This window comes from Dichotomopilus funicola, assembly GCF_033296635.1.
Source record: "Dichotomopilus funicola strain CBS 141.50 unplaced genomic scaffold C8A04scaffold_12, whole genome shotgun sequence".
Taxonomy (NCBI): Eukaryota; Fungi; Ascomycota; class Sordariomycetes; order Sordariales; family Chaetomiaceae; genus Dichotomopilus; species Dichotomopilus funicola.
In genome coordinates, this window is record NW_026944033.1 from 303,635 (window position 1) to 319,031 (window position 15,397).

The 15,397-nt window shown below is 55.1% G+C and overlaps 3 protein-coding genes across 3 annotated transcripts; 1 reads left to right on the plus strand and 2 right to left on the minus strand.

Moving 5' to 3' along the window:
* Window positions 1-535: 535 nt before the first annotated feature.
* Window positions 536-1,533, minus strand: C8A04DRAFT_26362 (mitochondrial 39-S ribosomal protein L47 (MRP-L47)-domain-containing protein; the record flags this gene model as incomplete). Its single annotated transcript, XM_062779906.1, has 2 exons — window positions 536-862; window positions 1,000-1,533. The coding sequence occupies 2 exons, from the start codon at window positions 1,531-1,533 to the stop codon at window positions 536-538; spliced, it is 861 nt and encodes a 286-aa protein (XP_062639249.1).
* Window positions 1,534-2,245: 712 nt separating this feature from the next.
* On the plus strand, window positions 2,246-2,458 carry C8A04DRAFT_10314 (uncharacterized protein; the record flags this gene model as incomplete). Its single annotated transcript, XM_062776535.1, has 1 exon — window positions 2,246-2,458. A coding segment is annotated over one exon (213 nt), but the record flags the coding sequence as incomplete, so codon positions are not given.
* Window positions 2,459-3,680: 1,222 nt separating this feature from the next.
* Window positions 3,681-6,898, minus strand: C8A04DRAFT_10223 (fungal-specific transcription factor domain-containing protein; the record flags this gene model as incomplete). Its single annotated transcript, XM_062776507.1, has 2 exons — window positions 3,681-5,962; window positions 6,115-6,898. 2 exons carry the CDS (start codon window positions 6,896-6,898, stop codon window positions 3,681-3,683), a joined length of 3,066 nt encoding a protein of 1,021 aa, XP_062639251.1.
* Between the last annotated feature and the right edge of the window lie 8,499 nt (window positions 6,899-15,397).

Consider the following 15,397-nt stretch of genomic DNA (forward strand, 5'->3'; position numbering starts at 1 on the left):
GCTGAGGAGGGGTGAAGAGCATGAGGTGCCCCGCTCTGGAGGTGCCTCACTCGGAGCTAAGACGCACACGGCCGCCTGTGATTCGACGCTGGAGACAGGCGGTCTGGGGCTCGTCTCGGCTCATCAATGCTTGAGATTGGGCGGCCGCTGCTCCTCGTCTTCCCCTGATTGTTGGGAATCTCGGTTGGCCTGCAACCATGTCGAGCATCCGATCTTGGCTGAGACACAGTTTCCGTCTGGGGAAGCATCCAACATCCTCTCGATACACTATCTATACAGGGGATATACCATCGCCGCCGCTCGGCGCCTTCCGTCCCAAGCACTCCTCCCAAAGGCTATCCCTATCCCTGAGCCACCTGCTCGACATTGTGCGGAGGGAAGGCCATGAAGCCGACGGCCCCGTCAACCCAATCATGATACATAATATGCCCTCCGGCCGTTTTTGCATCCCGCTCAAAGTCAGGCCCCATCTCCCAGTTTGCAAGACCGCAACAAACAACGAAAGGTACAATCATCGTGTGCTCGTGTTGGTTCATCATAACCTCGGGGCCTCGGGGGCCGGTTTGGACGGAGGTATCGCCGTCGGGTCAGGGGAAGATTCGGAGGCAGATGCGGGCTCAGACACTGATACGGGTTCCGCCTTTTCTGCTCCCTTCTCAGTTGTTTCTTCCACAGCTTCGGCAACCTTCTGCTCGCCTTCGGTCGCCACATCGGGGTTTTCGAGATATTGTGTTGGGGTAAAGGCCGGGCCGTGGCCGGTCAAGTCGACCTCGGGGTCATTCTCAGCGACCTTGACCGCGTCCTCCCATGCGTAAAATCGCTCCGTCAAAACGTGCTTGATAGAGCGCATTGTGCCGCGAACCTAGAAATTACGGCGAGCCGTACCCGTCAGCATTCCATTGTCGCGCCGCATCGTTATTATACGAAATTTCGTTTTCTTGCACATTCTTCCTCCATAACCTCCTAGCTCCCCTCCCTCCCAACGAACATAAAACTCACCTGCTTATCTCGGTTCTGCGACTCTGCGTCACCGAACCCCAATTCGTACTTGGTCCGCTCCCAGCTGGCTGTAGCGATACGGTTCCGTTCCTTCACACACACCCACCACAGGCGGTGCAAGTCGTCCCACGACTTGTGCCGTAGTTCTTCTACGGTCCAGCTACGCCCGTGCTTGGCGTCCTCGGCCGGCGCGACCGCAACCCGCTTGCGATCCGGGAAGAAGTCCCACAACCCATGGTCCGGGTCCGTCTCGATGGGCGGTAGCTCGCTGAGGGGCACCGGCCGGGGCAACGGCTCGTCAGACATGGACAAACGCCAGCGTGTTCCGGTGCGACGGATCGCTGACTCGCCACGGTGCTTGCTGTTGTCGCGGGTCACGCGGGCTCCGCGATACTTGTGGCGCTTGAGCAGCGCAGGGGTAGTCGAGAGGGAGGCGGTCTGAGTAAGTGGGCGGAACGGAAGGGGTGTTGGGGTGGTCGAAGCGGCCGTTATCCTGCCAAATGCCCCAATCGAGGGCCGCAGTCCGGACGCCATTGTCGGTAACTACTCGAGGATCGATGTTCGAGATTCGTGATTGCGGTCGGAGGGGACGAGAAGTCCGGCGCCGAGGGGCCGGATGGTCGAAGGAAGGTCGGCGGCTGACCGTATCGTATATTGCCGCTCCTCAATTAATCGCTGTCGGCTTGCCACAGCCTGGATTAAGGCAGTTGCTGGTCCAGAAATGTTTCCCCTCAGCCTAAACCTTCACACCCACCGATGCACGAACTTGAAATTTTGGACGGTCCGAGCGCTATCAACAGGGGGTAGAGAGGGGCCCCGAAGAGGTCGCACCAAAAACCGCAGAATAGGGTCCCGATCTCGAAAGTCAGCTGGCAATCAGCTGCCAAAGACCGCCACCAGCCCCAGCCGGTGCTCATTGAATTGTTTCGCAGAACAAAAGCAGCGTCCTCACGAACTTTCTGCAAGACGAACATCGGCTACCATGCCTCGAATTCCTCCACTCTGACCCCGGATCGTTGAAGAGAATAATACCCCTACCATCAAGATGGTTCGGAACCCAGTCTCGTAGGTTCACGCCCCCGTTAAAAATTCTCAATCCCACTCAACACACTCTCATCCTCACCTCACTCGCACAATTCACCCACTCACTCACCAACCTCACATCCTCCTATTCCTAAGGCCTGAAGCTTCCTATGCCCCGAACCCTCAGAAGCCTGATCAATGCATACACTTACCTGCCCCCCCCAGACTCTACACCAGCCTCCCAAAGAAGACCCGTCTCGCCCTCGGCGGCACGCTCCTCGTTTGGGGCAGCCTGGGGATGGCCTTTGGCGATAAGCTTGAGGCCTACCTGGGGCTAACGCCGAACGAGGCCGATTGGGAGCACCTAGACAGCGTAATGCCTAAGATTCGGATCATGGACCGCGATCAAAACGGCGGGCAAAGCGGGAAAAAATAGTTGGTGGGAGGGGGGTAGCATAGGGGGAGTGGACGCATCGCCGGCGGTTAGCTAGTTGGTAGTGGTATGGGTGGGTCAAGTTAAGATGCCACTGGAGGTAGATGAGGGGGCTCAAGAGCAGACTGGGACCATGCGGTCAGTGATATATACCCGTCAATTATCTTGGTATTCATTTGTTCATCCCTTACCTCGAGGATCGTTCAAGAAAAGCCCCTTCTCACGTGGAACCGAACCGGCAGGCCAGTCCCAGGCCGGGTGAATAAGGAAGGCCCAAAAGGAATTTTCAACAGCAACACTTTTATTTCACCATTCCGCCTCTGACCGGCCGACAACCCAGGCCATGCCAGCTCTAACGCAACGTATGTAATTGTCTGACAATGATGTACATCCTATCCCATCAAGTCCTCACCCAGTCTCCCTAGCCGTCCCAGGCTTCTCCCCAACCGTTTCCTTTTGATTGCCCCCTCCAACAGCCCTCCATCCATCCCCTGTTCTTTTTGCTTAATTTTTATTTTTCGGGTTGTAAAACACCCAACCACCTTCACCTAGCCTAGCTGCCATTTGTCTCTCCTATGCCCCAAACCGAAGTACATTTCCGTTGAGCGTGCCGAAAGAGCCAGCGGACCAAGTGCATCTTGATCTAACAACCCATCTACGGGTGGTTGTTAAGCCCCCCTTTGAGTCGTCATAACAAGACGCCCAGGACAAGGAACCAGCACAGCCAATCCCAGGTCCATGAAACGGAAAAGTCAGCATCAGCCCAAATCAAGGGATCATTGCAGTAGTTGACGAAAACCTCATTATCGCTGACAATGACTGGTCCCCATACACGGCCCCCCTTCACCCTCCCAGTCCACTTTTCCCGAAGAAATCGGGGGAAGACGAGATTGGCCAGTGAGCCGCCAATCCGGTCTATGTGCCGTTGTCAAATGCTGAGTCGGTCTAATGCAGAACCCCCACAGAGGAAAAAAAGAAATAAATCTATCACCGCAACACCCCCGATCCCCGACCCCGTGATGCAAGCAAAAAAAACCGCCGTGTGCCAATCTGATGCAACAAGGGGATTGCCACAACTTTTCTGATAATTGAGAAAAGGACAACAGTGACCGCGAGAAAGAAAAAGAAGGAAAAACAGAAGGAAATAACCGAAGACACCCCTCGTGCGAAGGGTCGAAACGCCGATATGATGCAGAGGGAATGAACGCGTCCGGTCTCCGTAAGATTATTGTTGGCCTTGTATGCCCCCGGCTTGAGCGGCCGCAAAGCCTGGCGACTTCCTCGCCGTCGGAAGCGGTCGGAAAAGTTGTGTCATGTCCAGGTTGACGTCTTTAGTCCCGTACGAAGCATCAATATCCCCGACAGATCCCAGTTCCTCTCCCCGCGAAGCCCCGTCCGTGAGCACCCACTGCTTCACCGATTTCAAAAGATGAATGACAAAACCAAACCGTTGATCCGGTGCCATCTGCAAGTCTGGTGTCCGCGTGTTTTTGAGAAGATACGTCGCCAGCCAATAGAAATGGATGCCATCCCGCGTGAACCCGTACCGACGTGGGTTGACAGCCGGTGAAGGTGGAAATTGGATGGCCATGTCGTGATCCCAATTGCTCTTGAACTTATCAAGCGCCGTTACGAGGGTCTTGGCGGTTTGGACATCAAGGAGACCTGGGCCAAGATCGACCGGTGTCGCCCGGCCGCTATTGGTGGGACTGCCTCGTGCACCAACAAACCACGCTTGGGCTGGGATAGGTGTCCCAGATCGGGTGAGAATCGCTGATCCCCCTTCCAACTGAGCTCGCCTCATGATGGCCAAGAGCGCATGGATGAGGATGAACTTGCCAAACAGATTCGTAGACCCAGGCTGGATGTGATGATTGCTGTCAAGCAAGGCCTTCAGCACCAGGTGCAGCTGCGGTTGACTGCTATTCTGGGTGCCATCGGGATTGCGAGCCTTGGCAGCGTCCGGCCCGTGGAGCCCGAGAGCTTCGGCACATTCGTTGGGGTCGCCTGCATCCCACGCCGCATCATCCGTCGGCAAGGGAAGGCGAATCTGGAAGGGATCGAAGTCGGGACCGGTGTTGAAGTACAAACCCAAAGCAACATCGTAGACGAAAATCATGTACATGATGCGAATCCGTTTCTCTTGTTCAACCCATACACGCCAGTTGAATTGGGAGGCGGAGTGGGTCGCCACGGTAAATTCTGGTTGGTGAACGGGGCTGTATGTCGATTCATCGGAAGCAGCCAAACGGAGCAAGCCGGCCTTGCGCGCGGATGACGCGATAAGCGGGAATGTCTTGCGGGCCCTGTCACGCTGCGTTGGAGTGCCGTGCCAGGTGAACAAAACCTGGGTAAGCATAATGGCCTGCAACTCCTCGATGTCGGTCTTGTTGGTCCCGAAAGAACTCCATTCAAAACCGGTCTCGGTGCCGCTGACCTGCAATAGCGAGGCAAACATACGAGATGAGCCTTCAAGGGCTGCTTTCAAAAGGTCCATAATCTCGCGGATGTTAGCTGCGGGAATCCGGTCCGAGTAGCATGCCCCAACACAACACATGGCTGCTAACAGGCCGACATGCGTTTCCAAGGCGCGGAAGGTGGGAACGTGAAGAATCGATACATGAGCATGAAAGTGGGTGTAGTTCTCGAGAAAATTGCGAACATTGTCAGAATGGAAATAGAAATCGAGGAAGCTGGAGGTGGCGGTGGTGGCCCCGGCGGGCGAGGACTGTAAAAAGTTGAGAATCTTGCTGGAGAGTTGATGGTAAGTATCCGAATATGACGACGGGATTCCCCACGAGGGGAAGAAAGACGAGTCGGTAGGATGGTCGCCAAGGATTCCGGCCGCTCGATCGGAGCCTGGATTAGGCTCGGGTTTGGTTACGGTCTGCATCTGTCCCTGTCCGGCATTAGGTGGGATCGAATTGACGTAGTTGGGATGCGCACCAGCCTGGAACATTGTAGACCAATCGGCCGAGTTTGAGCCCCCAAACATGGGCATTCCGTTTTGGTTCTGAGGCATGCTGTAGTTGGCCAGCTGCGGGTTGATGTTGGCAGTCATGTTGTTCGCCACCTCATTGCCGTTATAGGACTGCTCGAAGCTGCCAGGGCGCGTCGACGCACCCATAACCGACGCGGTCATGCTTCTCCTATCACGGTTCGCGTCGTCGGTAACCCTATTAATGCTACTAGACCTCGACAGCTGGCTTTGGTCGTTGGCGACGTTGTTAATGCCGTCAGAAGCAGGAATGATGCCGAACGGGTGAACCATTCCCTCAGCAGGCATGTTGCCCATATTGTTAATATGGTTCACATCGCCTTCAGTACCGAGCGCCTTCTGCTGAGCCGCCGCATTTTTCTTGACGTGCGCTTGCGGGTGAGACAAGTGACTAGCGCCAGTAGGGTTACCACGCCGGACGGAGCACTTGATGAAGTGGCGTTTGAGAATATCGCTGCGGGAGAAGGTGTCGTGGCACAGGACACACATGTAAGGCCGGTCGCCAGTATCTATGAGGCTCATGTTTAGCATAAGCCCTCTGGGGGGGCACAGAGGACGAGAGGGAAGGGGGGGAAGGTGGTAGGTTTAGTAGTCTTGGTTTCGGTGGTGGTGCGAATGGCAGTGATAGTGAGGAGGATGGGGATGGATATCCGTGACTTACGTCGCAGAAGGTGGCGCTTAAGGTGCTTCGCATGCAAGTAAGTCTTGGTGCAGTGAGGGCAAGGGAACTTCCCGTCGGCATCCTTCTGGGGAATCTGGTTCTTGGCCTGGGCAGATCCGGCGGCTGGCGCAGCGGGCCGTCCGGGTGCGCTCGGCAAAATGCCGCGGCGACCCTGCGAGCCGACAACGTGTGTAGGCGGGTCACTCTCCGGGAGCATAGAAGTCTGCGGCATCAGTGGGCTCTGGCCGTACGGCGAGTTCATGCCGGCCTGTGGCATGACGCCTCCAGCGGGCATAGGGCGGAGGACAGGCGGGGCCCGGCCACCAGCAGTAGCCGGGGCGGGCGCGATAGGCTGGGGGTGCGATGCGGCGGTGGTGGTCTGCGGCATCATACTCGATGACGCGCCGGGATACGGCTGCTGGGGGTACGAGCTGTTTCCCATCATGGGGTAGGCGCTGCCACGACCCGCATTCTGCGGAGGTGGCGGTGGGTAGCTGGCCATAGTGCTTGCGGAGCTCGGCGTGTTTGGCGTAGCCGGTGTTCTCGGAGTGTGAGGATAACTTCCGTAGGGGCCCTGTTGCATAACAGGGTTGCTTGGTTGGAGGGGAGGGAGAGTGTGGGGAAGGACCTGGCCGTGATGCTGCTGCTGTTGTTGATGCTGCGGTTTTTGCAGCGAGTCTTGTTGGTGGTGTTGGGGGAGGTGAGGTGATGCTGCGGACGAAGAGGGGTAGGAAGCCGTCGTCGTGTTTATAGCAATCGCCGAGCCGTTAGGCAAACCTTCCATAATCCGTCTCTCAATAACCAGGGTGTTGAGAGCACAGAAAGACCATCCGAGCCGAAGCAGGAAAGTCTTCGCGTGCTGATGTTGTCGCTAACTACCGACAACAAGCGCGGCTTTGTCCAGTACTCAGGCACGAAGCGCGACAAGCGGTGGTGGATGGCGGAGGCCGGTACTCGAGTGGTCGGGACCGAGGACAGCCTTGCGTGTTTCGCGTGATAGAGCGGTTATTGTTGTGTTTGCCTTGTGATAATCAAATGCGACCAGCCCGAAAATGAGGTCAGGCAGCGTGTTGTTTGCCTGTTGGCGCGTCCGCACGATGCAATGCGATCTGTGATGCGTCGTCTGCGCAAAGTTGTGGGACCTGCAGCCGCGGTATGGGGTTGTCGAAGGCGCGCGACGTGCTGAAAAGGTGGAGAAGACCCCAAGCGGGAAGATGAGGCTCAAGGGGGAAAGACGTGGGAGGTGGAGAGGGATGGGGGAGTTTGAGTGGAAAGTCGGTGTGGGGACAACCACTTTTTGTGCTGCGCGTTCCTCTTTTAATGTTTTGGCAAGCCCTGCCGGGACACCTTGCTGATGCGCGGGTGGCGGGCCAAAAAAAAAAGAGTGGGCTCTTTCCACCAGTTCCTTTTCCCCTGCCGTTAGGGAAAGGTGCCTGAGTGGGGACGGGCTGGATTGAGAGGTGGGAAAAATTCGAGGTTCCTTTCGAGAATGCAGAAAGACCCGATGAAGAACCAGGCCTCGAAGGTCGGGCACCGAAGATGAAGACTGAAAGGTTATTTGGGGTCGGGTGGCCCCCTGCTTCTGTTTAGACCCTTCGCAGTCAACACTCTGTAGTTGCTTTGCAGGAGCTGCACAAGGAGAAGCAGTATGCGGTGTTGTGGTGGAAAAGAGATGGGGCGCGCACGCGATGTGGAAGAGGAAAGGGAAAGTGGGTAAGAACCAAGGACCGAGTTGAGCGGGAAAAATGGAGGGAGGGGTGCCACAAAATGGGGGAAGGGCTTTGGGCGCTCGGACCAACGAGCAGGCGAACTCGCCGGGAAGGCGGGAAATATTGAGCGAGGAAAAATACAACCACTCCCTTGCTGTTTCCGGGAAGGCAGCCGCGGCCAGCCAAGGAGGTACGGACCTACCTAGGTGGGAGATAAAGTGCGCGCTTGCAGCACTCGCATCCCCCATCGCATGGCTTCGTTTTACTGGCCCGCTGCCATCCGGTATCGCTCACGCCAGAAACCTGCCACCGCTTTCTTGCCTTCTGATTTGCGCCCGTCCCCCACAACTCGCCGCCCGCGCTTGCTTACGTCTTCGATGTGTTGTAGCTGGCAGAAACGATCGAGGCGTCGCACACCCGACAAAAAATGGAGGCGACCCGCGAAGCAAAACCAACGTACAGTGCAGAGTTTTGGTAATCATACTGTGGAAGCTTTCGTCGGTTGCGAGGATGCCCTGACGCCATGGGGGCGGCCTTGGGAAGATGGCGGAAGGCAAGGAACAGCCCATTGAATGGTGTGTCGGCTGCTGGCTAGTCCGTTGGTCGCCGGTCAAGCCCAGCAGCCGAGCCAGATTCCCGAGAGCAACAAATGTTGTTCATCATTCGGCGCAAGAGAAGAACAGGGACAGGCTTGCCAACTGTCTCGGCGGGACTCTTCGCGTGCATGTGTTGACTCGAGCACAAAGTTAAAAAAGGACAACCGGAAACTCGGTCCTCGCTGTGTCAGGCATCTATTGGTACACTGCCTGGCTCAATTTGCGGCGTCACCCGTCGCCGTGCCGGCTAAGTCCCACGTTAACCGTTTGTCTTCAGTTTAACGATTTTGATTCGGGAAGCAGATACGTCTTCCTACTAATAGAGGCTGAGAAAGCGCTACGAATACGGGGACATAACTCAATTCTCAAGGCGGGGCTTGGAAGGGGACCGCACCACCTCTTCCTTGCCAAAGAGAGGGGCGTTGGGCGATTTCGATCCGCCAGGTTGGCTTCGCTCAATTCCCGGGAAAGCGGAAAACGCGCTAACCCTGCCGAGTTGTGTCTCCTGGACTAAGCCCAAATTATGGTGAAGTGACGTTACACTTTTTGTGTGTCTCACACTGTGCTCTTCCTGTTGATTCCGAAAGGGAGCTTGCCACCCCGACTACTTCGTACCGTCATCAGCAATGGACAACCTAGGACGACGGGATGTCGGATCTCAGTCATCCGGAAACGCCTCGAGCCGGAGATACTTTGAAACGGTGGACAAAGCGAAATACAGTGGTGATTGTAGTGTATAACGTTAGCGCCCACACGCCCTCTCATGGCCCAATATCATGAACAAGTTCGTTCTCAGGGGCGGGACATCGTTGATCGACAATTATTCTCTTTCCAGCGCGACGCAGGGGTCGGGTGTTGGGAGAGCGGCACCCGCGCGAATGGGAGCGTTCACCCTGAAATGCCTCGCACGTTTGTGAGTTTACGCAAAGCTTCGCCAAAAACACGTTTGATATGTACAAACTACTCAGTAAGCCCACAGTGTTGGGTTCCCATCTGATGAGCCCAACTCGAACTTCGCAAGGTGCATGCCACGGTCTTGACGCGTGAGAGTATAAACATGGGGAGAGAGCGATGACAAGGAAGCGAGTTTCTCGGGCGCAACGGAATGAAAACGAAAAGGCCAATCACACAGCTCAGTGATCAACGTGAGCCTGGGCAAAACGAAGGCCCTGAAAGGTGCAAGTCTCAAGTTTTGACAGGAGAGTCGCACTCCCAACCACGATATTTTTTGTCATCCGACGAGATAACGTGGATGAATGGTAGGGGGCCAATATAGCGTTTCCGAATTGCGGTGAGAAGGTCGGCGTGTCTTGTGACGCTTCTTCAGGGGCGTCGGATCCGGGGCCTATCTACCTCGAAGTTGTCGAGGGATAATTACCTACTTAGTCACGTTGGTCGAACGCGGCTCATCGAACAACCCAACCAACAGCCTCCTCGGCACGTATGCCATCACAGTGCGGCACACCGACCACTCCTCCGCCGGGCCACCGGTCCCAAAGCATCGGAAACTCTTCCATCTTTCGATCCCAAGTCCTAAGACGATGGGGGCTAGTTGCACGTGTACTATGTAGTGTACTTCGTATGGGTTCTGGGGCTGGGGGCCTCAACCTTGAGCACACCACTGACAAAAAGACATCCATCCCCGGCCGCTTCTTGACACACCCCCCAATCAAGAGATCGCGAGATCCATGACGGTTTCAGAACGATGATGTGCAGACGAGTCAAGATCGTCAAGAAAACCGGTACTTCGCACAGATTACACTTTTACATACATAGATAGTACTGAGAGACTGCGCGAATCCCCTTTATCATTCACAAGGCACATGCACCAGTCAACCCCCCGAGCCCCCTTCCACCCAACCGAGCCAGCCGGCGACAGCCGAGAAATACTACACTACTGCGTACGGAGGTAACTCGGTGGTTATGGGTGGGCTCATCCAAGAGCCAAGGTTCACACTGTGGCGAGGTCGTTCACTAAACCCTATCGGTTCCAGCTAGGACCGCGGATCGTTGTGACTTTGCGCCTCGATGAACCCTCGAGGCGCCTGCGAAAGGCCAAAAATGGCAAATTTATCAGGGACAGGCGTTGCTCGGAGCGTTGCCACAGCTGGCGAGGGGGTGCATTCTGGCTTTTCTGTCCCCTGTTTCTGGCAACACCGGCATAACGTTTAGCCCCTAAGACAGAGAGAGGAAAGCGAGTCAAATCGAGGCAAATTGAACGCCAGGCGTTTCCTCTGACCAACAACCGACCATTGGAACCGTGGAATTATTAATCCCACCGAGCGTTTATGCCAGCCCAAGGTGTGTTTAATCCATTCTTTCCTAACGCCTACAAAAATAGGTAGGCATGGCACGTAGTGTAGGTAGCCAGGGTGCAATCACGTCCCCATTTTCAATTCCGTTTGATATCGTCGCACTACGCGTCAGCCGCGCGCGTGTTAAGGTGGAACAATGTCGTCGCATGGCGTCGGATGAAAATGGCCCCCTTTCAAGGGTCGAGTGGGGAGGTGGGCGATCCAAGAACTGAGGCTCTGGGAGGGGCCGAAGGGGCCCATCTCGGGAGCCCACACCTGCGGGTTCTGTGCGACGTATATTAAAAAATGGGCATGAGGGGCGCCTTCTAGAAGCTGAAAAGCTCCACCAACCGAAGAATCTATAATATCAAGAACCGGTCTCTGCTCCCCTCCTTTCTGATCCAACCGACTGGGCAACACAACCTGTATCTCGCCAACGATCTAGTCAGCGGAGGTGTGAATGAAAGTCGCTTTGAGGATTCGAGAAGCCGCCAAGGGCCATCGGGCCTTTCCCGGCTCAACCAACGGAAAACCCCCTCAACAAACGCGACCAAAAGATTGCGCCGAAAGCGATGGGCCAGCCACGTTGCTTTGAACGAGTCAGCCGTGCAACAGCCGTATGCAAGCGTGCCGATTTTTCGACTTCTTCTCCCTGCCGACAAGAACAAACCGGCACCCATCGGCTCCCACTGCTCTCACAGCAGGTCTGCAAAACGGTTCGAAAGAAGAGCAAGTTCGATTCAAGGTTTCTTCCCCGCAACCCCCGCACCGGCCGAGTGTAAGCTCGCATGAGCCCCGCGCCCCCCAAGATTGATAACGAAAAGCAAACCCTGAAAGGGTTGACTTGAAATCCATCGTTACATGAGAACAGAAGAGGTGAAGGCAGAGAAACCAGCACGGCATTCTGCTGGCCGGAGTTTTGGCTGAATCCATGGTGGGAAGATCGGAGCTGGTGGGAGTGAGGGCCGGCCAAATCCCATCCTCATGCGCAACCCCCGCTCCTCCCTTGTCCGATGTGGCGTTTCTGCATGGCCATTGCAGCGAACCAGATGAAAGAGGGGAAAAAACGGCGAGATCCCAGACGAATCTGCTTCCGATGAGACAAGCTGTCTGATCCAGAAGCCGCCCTCGGCTCTGCCACGGCAAGGATGGCTAATCGGCGCGATTGGCGCAAGGGGGAGCTTCGTTTTCCCACGGTGTCAATCGGCGACCATGATGGGGCCTTTTGCACAGTCGTCGTTCCATGAAAAACATCCCGCACCGGTCGCATTGCGGACGGCGAAGCTTCGGTGCTCTGCTTGTATCAACCACAAAACCTGAACCTTGCCCAATGTCTGGATAGCCGCCTCGATACGGAGAATGAGAAGGGCTTTCGCAGACTCGAGCGCAAACCCCCGCAACGCGATTATGCCGCACTAATACAAAAAGAGACTCGTCCAACCAAGAGCTTTGTTTGGACGACACGGCTATACTGCGGGATGATGACCGAGAGTCGCGAGAATCACGTCAGTACCCGTCACCGGATCAGCGGACCCAGCCCCCAAGAAGTTGAAGAAGCGAGGTGTCCAGCCCTTGGCATTATCACGGGATTTGAAACGATGCCCTGCCCATCAGTCCTCCAAGTTGGGGGTCCGCGATGCATGGCCGGCAGGGCAATGAATTTCGGCAATGCCTGGCGGCAATTATGGTCCGAAACCCGGCTAGCAAATGAGCTTGTTTTCTTCCGAAAGGCCGTTTTCGAGGTCCAGAGGCACAGATCGCTCAGGTGTTGTTGCAGCGCAGACGCAAAAAATCTCGACACCAGCACGACAATCTGGGACTCCTTCATCCGACCTAGACTCCACCTTTTTCCTTTTTTCCAACGCATTTGCGCGGACGGAAACCCTGCCAAGGACGAAGCCAGCGGTACTTCCGAGAAGGGCAAGCCGCCACGAAATTCCGCCGTGCTGGCTTGTGGCTTGCGATCGCCGCCAGGATTCTGCAGTGCCCACCACTCGCTAACCTCGGCCTAGCGGAGCCGGATGGAAAAGCCTCACCCTTGTCGACGCACCGTGCCAGCCAAAATCAAAATATTGCAGCCGAAGAACACAGGGATGTACACGTATCCGTAACCATGGACGTCGACCAAGATGCTCGGTTGACTTTACACACACTGTCTCGTAGTTACGGATGTATATACTATTCCTCCTTTTCTTAATCGCTTGGTCGTCATCCGATGCAAAGTCTTCCCCTCAACGTGACAGTAAGAAAGGGTGGGTGGGTGGCTGACAGTCGTAAGCTTTCCAAAACTTCCTCACCATGCTCTAGCTACATGGAGAGAGAAGACAGACTCAGCAAGAGAAAACAACCAACCAGCCCCTGGCCATTTTCCTGAGCTTCTGTCTTGTATTCATTCACACAGCATTGGGTAGCTACACCAGCCTCTTGTTATTTAGCGCTCTCTCGAGCCATGCCAACAGAGCATCGGAGCTTTCTCCGAAAACCTTGCCTCTCTCAAACAACCACCTTAGTGTGTTCCTCCTCCTCTTCGCTCACTTGCTGTCCGCTTAACATCGCGAGATTGAGGAAGGGATAGTTAGGAGCAAAAAAACATCTTCGCGTTTTAGCGTACCCTACCAGGAGTTTCGATTAAAAAAAACCGGAATTCGCCGCGGTGGAGAACTGCCCTGAATGCAGTCTGCGGAAACGTGGCAACCCCCCCAGCAGCCGAAGCAAGGACGGGTGTTCTCAGTGACCCCCACCCTTACTAAATGGCATTTCCCGTTTGGGACAGAATGTTCATCAATGTTTGTGTAACGCGAGATCTTGGGCCAGCCGCGCACGCACAGTGCCCAGATCCCATCCCACGCTGGGCCTACGCCATGAAGCTGACTCAGCACGCTCAACCATTTTTCCTGCGACAGCAAGACCAGGTGATAAGTCCACAGCTGCGTTGAAACCGAACTCTCTCAGTACCATGCGTCGTCCTCGAGAGGCCGCCATACCCTACCTTGCCTACTTCGTACCATAGTACACTACACGACGAGGTACATACCATGGTAACGAGTTATCTGCCTTGATGCCACACTTTTGTCGTGTTCGCCAAGCCCATCAGCATGGAGCCCAGGATATGGATCTGTCAGGTGGCTCGCGCTCGGGCCGTATCTTCCTTAAACGACGGACGAGCGGGTTCGAGGCATGCTGATACCAAAGCGACAGCGTACGAAAACACCATTTTACTGCCCAGGACGAAATCAAATAAATGAAGCCACGGCTGTCGAAGATGGCCGTAAAGGCCGGCAATGGAACAAAAGCTTCATCACTCAATCTTGCCCAAGTAGCCACGGTTGAATTAGATGTTGACTCGTTGTTTCCAACAACCGGAGGCCAATAGTTAGTGAAAGGGAACAAACACACATTATCAATTAAACCCGCACGGTTTGCACGGATTCGAGACGTCTCATTCAACACTGGGCTGGCTGTCAGTCATGGCCAGTGAAAATGACGGCTGACAGCGCAGTCAACCAGCTTCTCTGTCCGCTTGCCACGTCCATCGAGCCGTTTCGATGCATCTCCCTACTCACCAATTCATGACTTTGCTGTGCTGCAATATTCAGTTCGCAGAAACTCGTGCAAATTAAATAAGGCAGAAGAAGGTTTCTGTTGGAGTCAGCATCCATGCGATCCGACGCGCAACGCGCGAGTCAGGGATGGAGGCGTCACGGTTTCATTGCCAATCTCGGGGGGTTGGAGCAGCTGCGCAAAACACACACCGCCTCATCCGGCTCATGTCACACAGCCAGCCCCTGGGATTGAGGGAACGCCCTGAAAAACACGCAACGGTACTCGGTACGGTGACAAAGATTATCCGGAAGAAATCCGAAAAATATCCTCAGCCAACGGATATTACTAGCATACTGGGATATTCCAGGCTCTGTTTTCCTTTGTCATGGAGAATGCCGTCAGCTCACGACGCTCGAAGGAATATTGGAATCCAGTCCTTGGTCCTGACGCAGGACGCTTGGCATGCCAAAAAAAAAAAAAAGAGTTCGCCAAGGGTTCGCCAGAGGTGTCAAGCCGGATATCTTGGATTCATCCAGTCGACAAAATAGTGTAGTTAGTAATCACACGGTCTTGCGGTACCTAGTCGTTATCTAGACATGTCCCTGCAGCACCTTCGGTGACTCGGTGAAAGAAGGATTTACACTAGTTATTCGTAGAAACAGACGTATTCGTACAGTACATACCAAACACAGTATGACTAGGTTGTGACATCACGCCAACCTAGCGGTTTTCCACTCTCAGACCACAGAGGCGGGGAGATAATGCAGGAGGGCTTGCAGGAGAGGCAAAGGAGCAAAAACTGCAATGTTGGTGAAACCGGATATCGTTCTTTACACGAACCGATGGCGTCCACCTCGAGCGCCCGAACCAGCCGTCGGAGTTGCCGTTGCCTCCGAGGTTTCCGGTTGGCTGGGCCGGATTCAAGAACTGTCAAGAATTTGCCCCCGTTTTCACACATTGTGCTTTTCAAGTTCTAACTCAGCTTGCTAGGTAGAAGGGTTGCCCATCCTCATGTCCGTCGACGCAAACATTGAGCGTGCCACAAATGCACCAGGAAGAAAGGGTTCGGCGCCCAATACCCCGAGATACTTGGGGTGGTTCGCCACACCTGCACCTCCGCCGAACCCAATCACTCTCCGTC